This window comes from Pyrus communis, chromosome 10 (genome assembly GCF_041283825.1).
Source record: "Pyrus communis isolate YQ-2024b chromosome 10, ASM4128382v1, whole genome shotgun sequence".
NCBI lineage: Eukaryota > Viridiplantae > Streptophyta > Magnoliopsida > Rosales > Rosaceae > Pyrus > Pyrus communis.
Genome location: NC_142574.1, coordinates 27,782,949 through 27,796,381, shown reverse-complemented (window position 1 = coordinate 27,796,381; position 13,433 = coordinate 27,782,949). Strand labels below are relative to the sequence as shown.

General features: G+C 37.9%; 1 protein-coding gene across 5 annotated transcripts; it reads right to left on the bottom strand.

Annotated features, from left to right (window-relative positions):
• Positions 1-35: 35 nt before the first annotated feature.
• Positions 36-12,961, bottom strand: LOC137727989 (187-kDa microtubule-associated protein AIR9). Of its 5 annotated transcripts, none has more exons than XR_015952301.1 (39): positions 12,667-12,880; positions 12,405-12,484; positions 11,289-12,156; positions 11,042-11,113; positions 10,825-10,890; positions 10,600-10,671; positions 10,434-10,499; positions 10,240-10,302; positions 10,078-10,143; positions 9,753-9,852; positions 9,414-9,515; positions 8,698-8,930; positions 8,490-8,604; positions 8,236-8,356; positions 7,686-7,861; positions 7,381-7,516; positions 7,068-7,168; positions 6,915-6,962; positions 6,482-6,666; positions 6,264-6,381; positions 5,726-5,853; positions 5,335-5,503; positions 4,969-5,087; positions 4,548-4,716; positions 4,230-4,314; positions 4,045-4,118; positions 3,842-3,961; positions 3,461-3,656; positions 3,239-3,360; positions 2,675-2,882; positions 2,441-2,514; positions 2,086-2,345; positions 1,753-1,934; positions 1,372-1,527; positions 1,098-1,229; positions 921-979; positions 783-815; positions 548-679; positions 36-317 (listed from the first exon to the last, which is right to left on the bottom strand). XR_015952301.1 is itself a non-coding variant. In XM_068466855.2 (39 exons), the coding sequence occupies exons 3-39, from the start codon at positions 12,120-12,122 to the stop codon at positions 141-143; spliced, it is 5,148 nt and encodes a 1,715-aa protein (XP_068322956.1). In that variant the 5' UTR covers positions 12,123-12,156; positions 12,405-12,537; positions 12,667-12,961; the 3' UTR covers positions 36-140. The 5 variants fall into 5 exon arrangements, 4 of the variants coding, with proteins under 4 accessions (XP_068322956.1, XP_068322955.1, XP_068322954.1 ...); XM_068466855.2 differs by having other exon boundaries at positions 2,207-2,345; positions 12,405-12,537; positions 12,667-12,961; XM_068466854.2 differs by having other exon boundaries at positions 2,207-2,345; positions 12,405-12,501.
• Positions 12,962-13,433: the final 472 nt, after the last annotated feature.

Below are 13,433 nucleotides of genomic sequence, written 5' to 3'. Positions count from 1 at the left end.
AATTTTATACTTCCTGTAGAAATTCGCAAAACCGATTAATAAACGTGCACATATCATTAACTAATTGAATAATGCCAACACAATCCTCATTGTAATATCCCCGTCTCACTGCACACCTTACAATTACGTACATTATATATTTATGTCTCAATTTTGAGGAGGGTGTTGAGGGATGTACTGTTGAATCTCTGAGCAAGCCCTCGGATCACAAGCACTGTCACATCCCGCAGGTGCCTCGACTGCACCATCAAGTCCACCTCATTCTCGCCGTCCACCACGATTTTCAGACGGTGTTGGTCGTTTCGGAACAGCTCCACCTGACAAAGTTCTCCACCTTTTAAGTTTGTAGGACATAAGAAATGCAACTCAAAGCCAGAAGGAAAATGAAAGGAAATCCAGCCATCTTAGGCTTAGAACAACAATGAGCCTGTGCTAAAGTTCTATGTTTGAAATTTCTTCGATGTGCTGAACATTCCAAACATCGCGCAACTGGGAAAGCAAAGATGGATTAGAAAGCGTGTATAGGAAGTTAGTGACGTGAACTTACGTGAAAGGGAGGCGCATAACTTCCACGAATTTCAGTCGTTGGGAAGGAGGTTTTAGAACCGGGCTTTACCACCTTGACTCTTTTTCTATTGACTTCGAGGATTCTTCTCTCAAGACTTCCCACTGCAGGAGCCTGCAATAAAAACAAAAAAAAAAAAAAACAATTAAATTTTCAATCGTTTCCAACGGGGAGCAGATTAATTACAATCGAAGAAAGAGGATATCAGTTGACGAACCTTTTTCGTAGATTGGTCCTTGTCACACAATGTCTGTACCGAATAAGTGAAATGTAGTTAGAAATGGTTTTCGCGACAGATACTATAGGATTTACTACACATGGAAGATAATATCAATTTGTTTAATGATTTCAATACCTCAAATTTCACAGTTCCAAGATCAAGCTTCTGCCTCACTTCTTTAAGAACATCAGGTTCTGCATGAAAATCGATGCCAATTTTATAAACAGTCAGTCTATTAAAACTTAAAAGCAATAAGAAAAAAGAAAAAAAGAAAAAAAGAAAAAAATGGTGAGAGACGGGATTCTAAATTACCAACTGCAATCGGATCTGTTGATGCAGAAACAGGTTGCCCCTCCACTCCATCCTCTCTTACAGGAGTGTAAACCACAACAAGCCTGTACCCTACGTCGTCCACATTAGACTCATACATTCTCCCTACCTCCCCTGCAAGTAAAATTTTCATTCAATATTCCAGTGGAAAGATAAACCATATGCTATTCGCTAGCCTATTTAGCATCACAAACGAAATTCAGAAAGCTGCACAAATTGTTGAACGGAAAGATGATTTGTGTAAGAAAAACTATACCTGGTATAGAGATAAGATCAGGACTCCCAACCATTGATCTGAGCCACTGGATTCTACTTTTGCCTTCCTTCCCTCCACTATAAATTCCACGTACAGCGTATAAGTTGGTGTGGAAACCCCTCCCTTCAATCTCCAGCTTATCTATCCTAGGGATCCCTACAGATTAGCAGAAGTGAAATATATGATTAAACAAAAATTAGGGGCATATACGAATACGGTTAAAAGCTAAAATATGGAGCCGTGGCAACTTCCACACGTTTTGCATTTCAATTCATCAAATGGGCTTGAAAGCATTTCTTACTAGTCTCCAGTTTACATGCTTTAGGATCCCAAGAAAATCACCAAACCCGAGGCCTAATGGATGTGTTTGAAAGGGAATACCTGGTAATATAGGTCCAGTTTCAGCATATACAGGCTCAGTTGATCTTCCAAAGACATCAGTCACAATGCACTCACATTTTAGACAGCGGCCAACATCTTCTAGACGCATCTTGTAGGAGCAAGATTGCTGCGCAGGTAATATTTCAAAGGTTTTCTTATCTTCCTCTTTTGAAGAAAAATACCTGCAGCATCCCTTTGTGTCATATAATGAACAAATTGAAATAGTACAAGCTGATAGACTTCGAGACAAGAAATAAGAAAATTGCAACAAATTGAATGCATCTCGAGACTTGAAAGTTATGACATTAGACGACATTAGAAACCGCTGCATACCTTCTAAAAGATTCAAATAGCCCTCTGGTTATTGGAAAAATATGTTACTTGACACTATGACCCAACTGTAGTCCCATTTGAATGGAATCATGCCGGTGATTACTAAAATATAACACCATACCATTGATATCTGACATCTTTCTTGTACTTGCTCCAAACAATCTGTTGAGTCTCACTCTCAGGGATCACTTGAACAACCGTTACAACATCACCTTCGATTGCCTTTCCAGTGAGAGCGAGCATCTCTAGTCTTGGAAGCTCTGGAGGGTAATGCCATATCCGAACGAAATTAAAATTTAAGTCCATCAAAAATATCAGAGGCCAGAAGTGTTGATACGGTCAAATGGGACTCTACCTGGAAGAATAATATCAGTCGGCTCAGACAACTTCAGTTCTCCAACCACCGAATCTGAACGAACTGGTGTGTATCTATGAGATGCATTTGAAAAAGTTCATTACTGTGTATATATAGATATCTACATATTCATCCACAAAACTCCACAGGCTATACATATAACTAACAAGGAATAGATTTGACATGCAAGTTGTCAGATGTTGGAAAGGTTAAAATGCGAGATGGAACTTTTACCCAAACAATAGTCGGCAGTTGTAGTCTGCATCGGTGACTTCATAAGTGTTAGAGTTGGCTCCATTAATAAGAGCAATAGTTCCTTCATTATTTTTTCTATACCAGCTAAACAGGCTCGATCCTTCATATCCACCAAAATACTGTCCTTCTCCAGAATAAACACTTCGTGACAACTCCTTCACACGAACATTAGAAACCACAGGAAGAGCTGCAACATTATTTCACTAAACAGTCAATGATCCAAAAGAAATGGATATATGAATGCCTTGGAAGACCTAGACAATAACATATGAAATGTATCGACAATAGTACATAGCAGGTACAGAACATGGAACTGATCAATTAACTATAAAGTTGGTCTCGATTCTTGGCTAAATTAAATTGAAACAGTTTCTCAAGTATGTAACTTCCTTAAAATCCAAGACCACATGAAATTTAAGGAACTTGAAGGAGTGTATATCAATTTTTCCAATCAGAAAAATAAAACAGCATTAATGGTATGTCCTCATGTGAACGATAACCAAAGAACCTACAAGCATGAAAATATCAGAACTAAGTTTGTACCTGGTGCAACTGGAAAGTTGCAAATCGCAACTAGTGGCTGTCCACATTTTCCATCAGAACGAGTGGGGAGCCAATGCAAGGCTAAATATGCCTCCACATCTTCAAGTACTGGTGTGTATGTTCTACCACGTTTGCAAACCATTAAGATACATCTTTTCAAAAATGGAAAAACAGACTTAGAATCATTAGAAATCACCTCCCAGTCCCAGTATCAGAACTTACAATGTTTTACCACATATAACCAAATCTTCACATGCATTAGATATATCCTGCAGTGCAGATCCATGCAGCTTATTCTTTGTTCTGTACCAAATGTATTCTCCAACACCTTCTTCTCCACCAAAATATCTTTTTTTCGGGTGTAAATTTTCAGCCTCACAGCAATCAGGAATGACAAGCTCCAGCCCTTCAGGATCCGCTGTTGCAAGAAGCAATAAATTGAGTTGGTTTACTAATAATCAAATAATCTTTTCTTTAATGCAAATGAAAACAAAAGAAATGGATAGAAGAAGATGGATTCACCATAATCCAAAACGAATTTAACATTTGACCGTCCAAACTACAAAAAGAATCTGCAGAACTCTTGAAAATAAATTAACTAACCAGGAGCAATCACATCAGATTGTATACTCTTAGAATTTCCTTTCATCCCATCTTTGCGCATAGGAGTGTAAACAAGTTCAACACATGTTCCCACATCATCAAGGGTCAAATCCACAAAATCTGCCACGAGAAAAAGTACCATTTCAAATTGTAATTTAAATGGATGTGAAATATGTCTCAACTAATTACTCTAAAGAACTCACCTTTAGTACTCAACTTCTCCTTGACACCATTACGCTTCACTCTAAACCATTCGTGGGAGCAATTTCCTTTCTCCCTGAATCACAAACAAGGACTTCCATTGTGTGAACAGTCATAAAACCAAAATTCCAGGATTATCCAAAGGAGGAGAAAACAATAATACAATAAGAATAAAAGGAAATCTGACCCTCCACTATAAGAAGCAGTAAAGCTGAGACATTGCCCTTCTATCATTGAACCAAGAAACTCCAGAGATCGACAAGTTGGGGGGCCTGCAGTCCAAATACAAGCTTATAATAAACACTCTCTTTCTTAATTTTATTCTTCTGGAAAGATGAATAGGCATTTATCAGCACCATTGGTATGCGTATCAAACTTATATGACCATATTATTACTGATAACCAGCTATACAAGCCAAAGTGGGAAAGGGAAGAATAAAAAACTAGAAACCTTCAATAGTATCCTACCATTATAAGTAAAGATAACAATAAATTAACTCATTACCAGGTATAACAGGTCCAATTTGTTCGGATAGAACAGTGGGACCACGAGCCCAGTCACTTCTGATAGGCTCACATGACACTGAGACAAAGAAGTCAATATCATCAATTGAGAGTGTGTATGAAGCAGCTTTTGCACCCCTAATTTCAGTTTGTGCTCCATCTGAAGTAGTCTGCCAATGCATCACATTTCTTTTATCAAAAGTTGTACCAGTTGGCAATTTTCTATTGCTTGAGAAAAGCAACCACAAACAAGGTTGTATACGACGTGTTTTCTCAAGGAATTGTGACTTTCTGGTAATATTAAAATGTAAATTTCTACTAAACAAGGAATTCTCACACACAAGGTTCTGTGAAGCCACCAAAATTTCACAAATTGAGAACAGAAGATAACTTACTAGCAGCACAAAGTTAAATGAAATTACCCGGAACCAATAGAAAACTGAATCTCCCTCTTCACCGCCCCAATATTTTTTTTCCACACTAAGTGTAGTTCCTTCAGTGGCATTCCCAACGATTTGTAGAGAAAGCAATCTAGGGTTCCCTGATTAAGAAGTAGCATGCTTCATAAGAATGACTCGAGCACAAAATATATATATCAGCATGCATAGGTATCCACCATAGTTTGCACAAGTCCACAATGAAAATTATAGCATATGCCATTGGCATGCATATTCAATTGAAACCAACTAAAGACCAATGTACTGTGTTTTTTCTTTTGTCCACTTAGCAAAAACAAACATGCAAATAATCGGCACAATATATATCAAGAAACAAGAGAACAAAATTACCAGGGCAAACGGGTTCCTGGCCCATGCTTATTCTTGGTTCACCCACAATCCCATCATCACGCACCGGTGTGCATTGGAATGAAATGAATTTACCAATTGCATCTTTTGCAATACGATACTGAAGAAGTCCTGTGACGTCAGGTATTAGAGATCCGGAGTCAGCTTCAACCTGTCAATTCCCAGGAAAACAAGTAACTATAAGCATAGGTCCTCTATTTATCACCTAGCAATCTGCACAGCACATCATGGGAAAAAAAACCTAATACGACCCAGTGTAACATTGAAGATTCTCTCATTTTTGTAGATAAATCAGTTAAAAATATGTAAGAAAGGTATTAGACGTCCAAAAGATCAAGCATTAAATCATGTCTTGAATTTGATAAAGGTATACCTCATGAAGATACCAATTATAGATACTTTTTCCTTCATGACCACCAATGTAACCATATGATGCCGTCAACATTCCACCTTCGGTGTAATCACCAGTAATTGATAAGAAATTTAGACTTGGAGGCAGAGCTGCAAGAAGCAGGATAACGGTCAGCTATCCACTACCTCTATTAGCGCATCAAGAATGGGTGGTGCAAGGTCCATGGATTAAGCAACTCCCTTGTTAGCAACAGATGCAACCTTCAATCTAGCCGTTGGAAATCCACGACTGGGTTTATAAAGTTTCTAAAAAGATACATATAGAATTCCACCGAAATTTTTGTGAATATACTAAAAAATTGTCTGTGTTTCCAACTTTCCACCAAGATAATTGTGGTAGAATGCCGCAAACATTTCATTGATAAGCGGGGAAAGATATACCTTCTACCACTCTTTCTATATCAGTGGTGGCAAAATCCTTGTATTAGGCTGATATTACTGTATATTACCTTGAAATCCAAATACTATTAAATACACAAACATAAAAAAGATTTACTTACTCTCAACTGCTCTATCTGATATAGCATATGCTGGTTCACCAGATTCACCGTCTAGAGTCATAGGAGTAAATTTTGCAACGATGTAATAGCCAACAGCTCCTAAGGGTACGCGAAACGCCTAAACAAAGGTATCATCAATACAATTTGCATCACATATATGAAAGCCCTTCAATTAGGATTTCTGAATTCGTATGTTCAAAGAATATGAGATCACAAACCTTTGCAATCCTAGAGGTGCTCAAAGATTCAAGACCTTTCTCACCATCCAAAGTAGACGAACTTGTTTTAAACCACTGTACTCTGCTAGACCCTTCCGTTCCTCCAGTGACAGTACCAACTGCAGTAACCTTACTGTTCTCCCTTAGATCACCAACTATCTTCAAATCTATTACCTTTGGAGGTGCTGGAATTTGACAGAGCAAAAAAAATATTAAACAAGAGGAAGTCAGTGACAACATGCCAACATCATAAAACCAAAATAGAAACATAGAACAGGCTAAAATTCCAACCGTACATCACAACAGATATCCACAAAATCAACCAGAAGACTTCCACAAGGAAAATGACATCAATTAAAAGAATGCTTTTTTTTTTTTCCTTAGAAAAGTAAACCAAATCTAGCTTCAAGACTGTTGACATTATTCAAGATACCTGGCTTCACAACATGGGACCTTATCGAAACCGATTCCCCTTCTTGACCTGAAAAATGGAAAAGTACCAACACAATGTTAAATGACAATTCAGGAGTAAGCCACACTGTTACTATATATAAAATGTTCCCAAAGGAAAGGTCAATGTATTAACCTTCAAAATTGATAGGTATATACACAAAAGCCAAGTGATGGCCAATATCTTCCTTAGTCAAAGTATACTCAGATGTACCAGTTGATACCAAAACGAGGTCTCTGACAAGAAAAGCCATTAGAGGAAATAAGAGGAGGGAGGCTCAAGTATGCAAAATTAAATCTAAAAAAAAAAAAAAATTAGAAAAAAAAGAGGCCAAAATTGAAAAAAAGATTAAGGGAACAAAACTATGAGGAACTTCCACATGAAGAAACATAATAACTAAAGGCCATATAAGTTCCTTTGGAGCATCACAACATATGAGCATACTAACCCGGTGTCTTTATGCTCACATAACCATTCAAACTTGCTGGGACCCTCTCTTCCTCCAAAGTAATCACCAACTCCTCTGATGGTACTGCCTTCAACAACATCTCCAACAATGTGTACATTATTGACTGATGGAGGGGCTGCCACCATGAAACATGAACAATTAATACCCCAATCATAATCTTTGGGCCGAAAAGGAAATGCAGTGATAAAAGAGGGAAAAACAGACTCAATGAATCGTATACTTGACATAGTCATGCCACAAAAGTTATGGACAAGATCTTTGCAAAAGTTGGAAGGCTTACAAACCTGATTTTACAAAATCGGTGTATTTATAATGAGGTTCTCCTTTGGCACCTTCTTCTGTCACTGGTGTGTACATAAAAACCAAACTTGAATCGATATCATCTATGGTCAATTTGTGCTCCTCATCTTCAGCTCCCGCAATAACCACAGGACTGCTATTCCATTTTCTCCTCAACCAACTGAAAAATATGAAAGATGTATGTGCATTACTTTATTTCTCTGTACCATTACATACAAATGTGCGGACAAACATATTTGTAAGAAACATATGTATGTAAATAACTTGCGCAGATATGTGCTAGACTACCATTGTACATCAAAGCCTAAGCTAAGAAATAGGCCAACAACCTGTGCAACGCACTCCTGCACTATTAAAAGTTGATAAAATTACTGGTGGCTGGAGGATCAGAGGTTTGGAACACATGAGACTATCATATACCCAATCTTCAGCTATTTTGGAATGGATAACAATGTATATCAAGCCAAAAATATCCAGCATTGTCAATGTAACTTTGTAAACATGTACGTAAATTGTTTAAATGGGTATTCTCACCTAGAAACACCTTTCCCTGGAGTACCACCACACCACGCAACCTCTGCATGGCCTCTAATAGTATTTCCCTCCACCAGATCTCCATGGACATCAAGATTCACAACCTTTGGGATTCCACTTCCTTTGCAAGAGAGACAGTAAGATAATCAGTAGCATGACAAAAGTTCCTTACACCATAGAAAAACTTTCCCAATAAGCAAAGGTATGCTTCTTTACACGGAAATATATTGGCAAATTATTCCGTTGGTATTTACCTCGTTTAACTGGAGAAGATATAGCAAAAATAGGAGGATACTCCGTTTCTCCTAATACAGGAGTACACTCCACTTTTAAAATTTTACCGATATCGTCATGCTTAGGCCAGTAGACCTATGTTCATCATCAGCTCAAAATTAGATTGCACGAAGAATAAATTGCAGCCCTAAACTTCAAAACATTGAACTTACTGAAAGAATCAGTTACCTCTCCAGTGGCATCAGGAATAATGGTGAAATTTGAAGGAGTTCTTTCTCCTACAAACCATTGGTATTTTAAGATTAATTGTGGATCAGTTGCCAAAGTGTTCTCTTGTACAAAAGTGAACTGGCAGCGACAGGTATCTTGTTCAAATGGTTTCTCAACAGAGGCCTCCTTGACCAGGAAGCCAGGAGGCAAATGATCCTTCCATTGCTCAACAAGGAAACGAAAAGTTGAGTCTGTTCAAGAAACAAAATTTCATTAGTTTAACTAAACTATCACCTACAGCTGCAAAACAAGGTTAAACATCCTAATATTTCCTGACAACAGACAAAAATGAAACTAAAATACAGCTGCGCCAATCATAGAAAATAACTATCCATAAACACCCAGATCTCCAGACATATACATATAAATTTGGTAAGTTCATTCGAAGGGCATTTAAATGCAGCTTATTGTGAACTTTGTTCATGCATTTCAATACATTATTATCATATGAAGCATAACACACGATAAACCATCAGATTTGCAGTCCCTTTATCAAAAACAACTTGTCTCTCCAAAAGGAATTATGCAAGACAGTAAGGCATCCCTTCAAACCCTTTACTTCCAAGTTCCACCAGCGACTTGTCCTTTCAAAACCAAACATAAGCTCTGCACCAAAGATTTCACAAGAACTGAATTTTGCAACATAAAAGAACGAAAAAAATCAAATTACACACCTGCTGCATGGTCTGGACGGCAAAACTCCCAACCATCTCTAATGCACAAAGAGGTGTGTGCAGGATAGCGCTTTGCAATTGTAAGCTCTTCTCGGGAAAGATCTGGCAAAATTTTCACATTAACTTGTAAGAAGTTAGAACACATTAATGGAAAATAAAACTAGTGACATACACACACAAAATTATAGATAGACACAGAGAGAGAGAGAGAGAGCCCCCCGGGGGGGGGGGGGGGGGGGGGGGGGGGGGGGCGAGGTGGGGCAGAAGAAAAATAAGAGCAGGAAACAGAAAAACACAGTAGAGATGCAGAAACCAAATCACAATCATTCTACAAGATACCTCTATCATTGAACTTTTTTAAGGTAGGGCCAACAAGCAAAATGGAAGCTGCTTCTAAGTGAGGCATTTTAAGAATGGGATTCTCCTCCACTCGTAAATGCTGTGGCACAAAACAAGAAAGTATGAGTATGTGAGTTTACACACATGCATCAATCCCTTTCAATGACATGCTCGATGTAAATCACATTGAATTTCACCAATACAATCACCACAGCTAGTCTCTATGAGTATGTGACGTTAAATGTGCCAGATGTTCAGCTCCATTGCTAAAGATAAAGACCCACACAAGAGAACTTGGGGTAAATGTAGGTATTTTGAAACTAACCTCAAGGACTGGTAAGTAGGGGAAACCCTTTAGAGTTGAAATTTTGTTTTTGCTGGCAGCTAATACCTGTTTGAAATTTTGAAGTGATTGAAATAATAAGCATTTCAAACACTGGGAGCGGGGAAAAGAAGCCACAAGTTGCAAGCTACTACAACAACAAACCTGTAATCTAGGTTGGCTTGCCATTGTAAGAGACTTCAACTTATTTTGAGCGACAGAGAGAAACTATACAAGAAAAAACAAACAAAAGTCAGAAACATCAAAATTATTACCACCAGGGACCAACTCAGGAGGTTATAACAAATTGAAAACTGCCATTGCACATCAGCAACTGAAAACAATTCATTAATCCTTACCTCCAAATTAGGGAGCTGAGGGAGGCTTGCAAGTGACGTGATTTGGTTTCCAGCAAGATAAAGTTGCTGCATAGATCAAAATTTAAGAACCCTATTACATGGATATCTGCATTCTACCGGAAAGATGAATATATGTATATATAATAATCATATATGAAACACAAACCTGTAAGACTTTGCAATTTTCAAGAGGTTCAAATCCAGGCCCTTTGAAATCATTGAAGCTCAAATCCAGAACCTGGAAATAAGGAAAACCATCAATCATTATTAAGCTATTTATTTTCAAATCTGCAGACATGTTTACATGCTTATTGTGTGCAAAGTAATAAATTGTTGACTTGGCAAATAATTTGAACACGTGGATGGAAACCTTTGAGTCCTATTAACCAACCTTTACTCGTGTCAATATTTCCACTCCCTCCAATGTAGACAATAGATTGTCTCTAAGATAAACAAACTGCCAAAAGGAGTGTTATTTAAAGGAAGAACTATAATCGCTTGCAAGGAAGAACGATTATGGAAACTAACAAAATAATTGACAAGGTATGTAGTTAGGTAGATCGCAAAATTCTCTTAAATGCTAATCATATAATAAGAAATCAGTTTACCTCTAAATTTGGTGACAAGTTCAACCCGCTAGCCTTGAGGCTACAAACTCTGTGACCCCTAAGATCTAACCTCTGGCACAAAAAGTAATATAAGGCAGTAATAAGTACAGAATGAAAGGACTGTCTGTCACCTGTGATATGATAATATTTTACAAGTAGTCATCTTCAACACCATGACACACACAGATGCAAATCAAATAAAGTATCCAACGAAGCGTATGTGAAATTGAAGAGGAATGGTGCTTACCAGATCATCACCGGCTTTGATTTCCACTTGTGGAAGTACAATGAACCGAGAATCCCGGTGTTCAGGAGTTGCTGTTTTCCTACGTCCAGATAAACTAGAATTTCTATCAAGAGAAGAGGACAAAGAACCGGTTCTCAGCCCACTAGTAACTGCAGGTGATCGAGCTGATGGGGAAGAAAGCTTTGAGACCGACTTCCTGACTCCACTGCTAGCACTACTGTCCAATGAGGAAGTCGCCCTTCTTGAAGATGAAGAAGAAGTGGACAATGCTGGCCTCACAGCAGGATTCCTGATCGTCTCTTGTTTAGTTACACTCACATTAGATCCAGTTGATTTATTCAGGCTCCGGTCCAATGGCGATCCTGAAACCGACTTTCTAACCTCTGAAACGCTGGTTCTAGTCAAAGATTTAGTAGTAGCAGCTGAAGGCACTGAACTTCTTCTAAGCTCTGGGAGAGACCGCCTTACAGCGTCCGGAGTCTTTTTAACTGCAGCCGTAGTAGCAGTGTTTTGCATTCTTGCGGTGGAGACTGATGGCTTCTGAGGCAAAACTCCAGTGCTGTTGCGCCTTACAGGGACTGAATTCAAACTCCGGGTAGCGCCAGTTGCACTTGACTTGGTGACACTTAAATTAGGATCCAAACCACTTTTCGGGTCTACTTTCTGTCTAATGGAACTAGTTGGAACCGAGACCTTCGATGTCGCTGCACCACCAGGTTTCACATTTTTGGAAATACTTTTTGCAGTTTCTGATGAACAAACAGAGGACTGCTTCTTTGGAATGGGGACCTTTTCAACTGTCTCTTCGCCCGCAGGCACTAAACTGTCCTCCATTTTGGTTCACCACAAATGCGTTCAAAACCAAAAGCTACGTTCCACCAACAGTCAACAAAACCGAATAAGTTTATGTTTGGTTTCCAAGAAAATGCAGAGGAAAATAAAAGAAAAAAGTGCAGTTTTGAAAAAATTCACACCCTTTACTCAACTAAGCTATAAACTTCAACTTCATTCCTCACCTCAAATTTTCACCAACTAAAAGGTAATTCAATTCAACTAAAACTCCATGTGAAAAAAATGGAAAACCCATTTCATAAAATAAAAGCAGGAGGTACTTACAAGTCCAGAACTTGATAAAGATTGAAGCTTTTTTCAGGACCAAAACCCCAGTCCTTGTAAACAAAGGACCATACTTGGATCTACCACAAAATGCAGACTGTTCAGCAAAACCCAGTTCGATTTAAGCCAAACCCTTTTGAGAAAAAGGCTCAAAAACAACAAATGTGGACTCAGAAGGGCAAATGCAAACACACAGTAAAAAGATTAAGACGAAATAAATGAAGAGAGAGAGAGAGACAAGGACAATAAATTAAAAAATCACCTGGACAATGTCTCAGATCTGGGGGGTTACAAAACTGAAAGGAAAACTGTAAAGCATTTCTGGGGTTTGATTATTATGGCAGAAGATGCTCAGAGCAGGCTCGCAAGGCACCAAAAATAAAGCACAAAAGTGATGGAGTGAGAGAGTGAGTAACTGAGAAACTGTGCTGTTTGCTGAGCTAAGAATTTGGAAAAGCCTTGGCCACACCACAACCATGTGGGGATATTAAAATATATTTGGAAAATGTTCGGTTCCAGATAAAATTTGCAAATGTTAAAAAAAAAAAATTAGGATTGAAAACACTGTGCAGTGAATCCCATTCCCCATGTAAAGTGTGAGTGGGCAGAAAAAAGGGGAAGCGGTTGGTGAAATTTAAAGTGCAGTTGACTACTTTAATTTGATATACATACATTTTATTTTATTTTTCGCATATATTTTTAATTTTTAATCATCGAATCAGATAAATTGAAAAAGATCAACGGACATAAATTATCAAAGATGTGTGAGAAGTAAAATGGGTTGTGTAGATAGCAGATCCCTAATTTCTTTACCAAGTTTGTATAAAAAAGTAATGTGTTTTTATTTTGGGATTTCACCAAAAAAAAAGATTGTTGAAAATACTTTTAAAATGATCAAAAACGTTTCTAGTTAGGGAACTATTATCAGCACTTCAAAAATATTATTCTACAATCCCTCGTAAGTTTATTTTTCTTTCTAATTATAGAAAGCTTGGAGTACCAAATGAGATTTTTTGAGTGTTAATATCA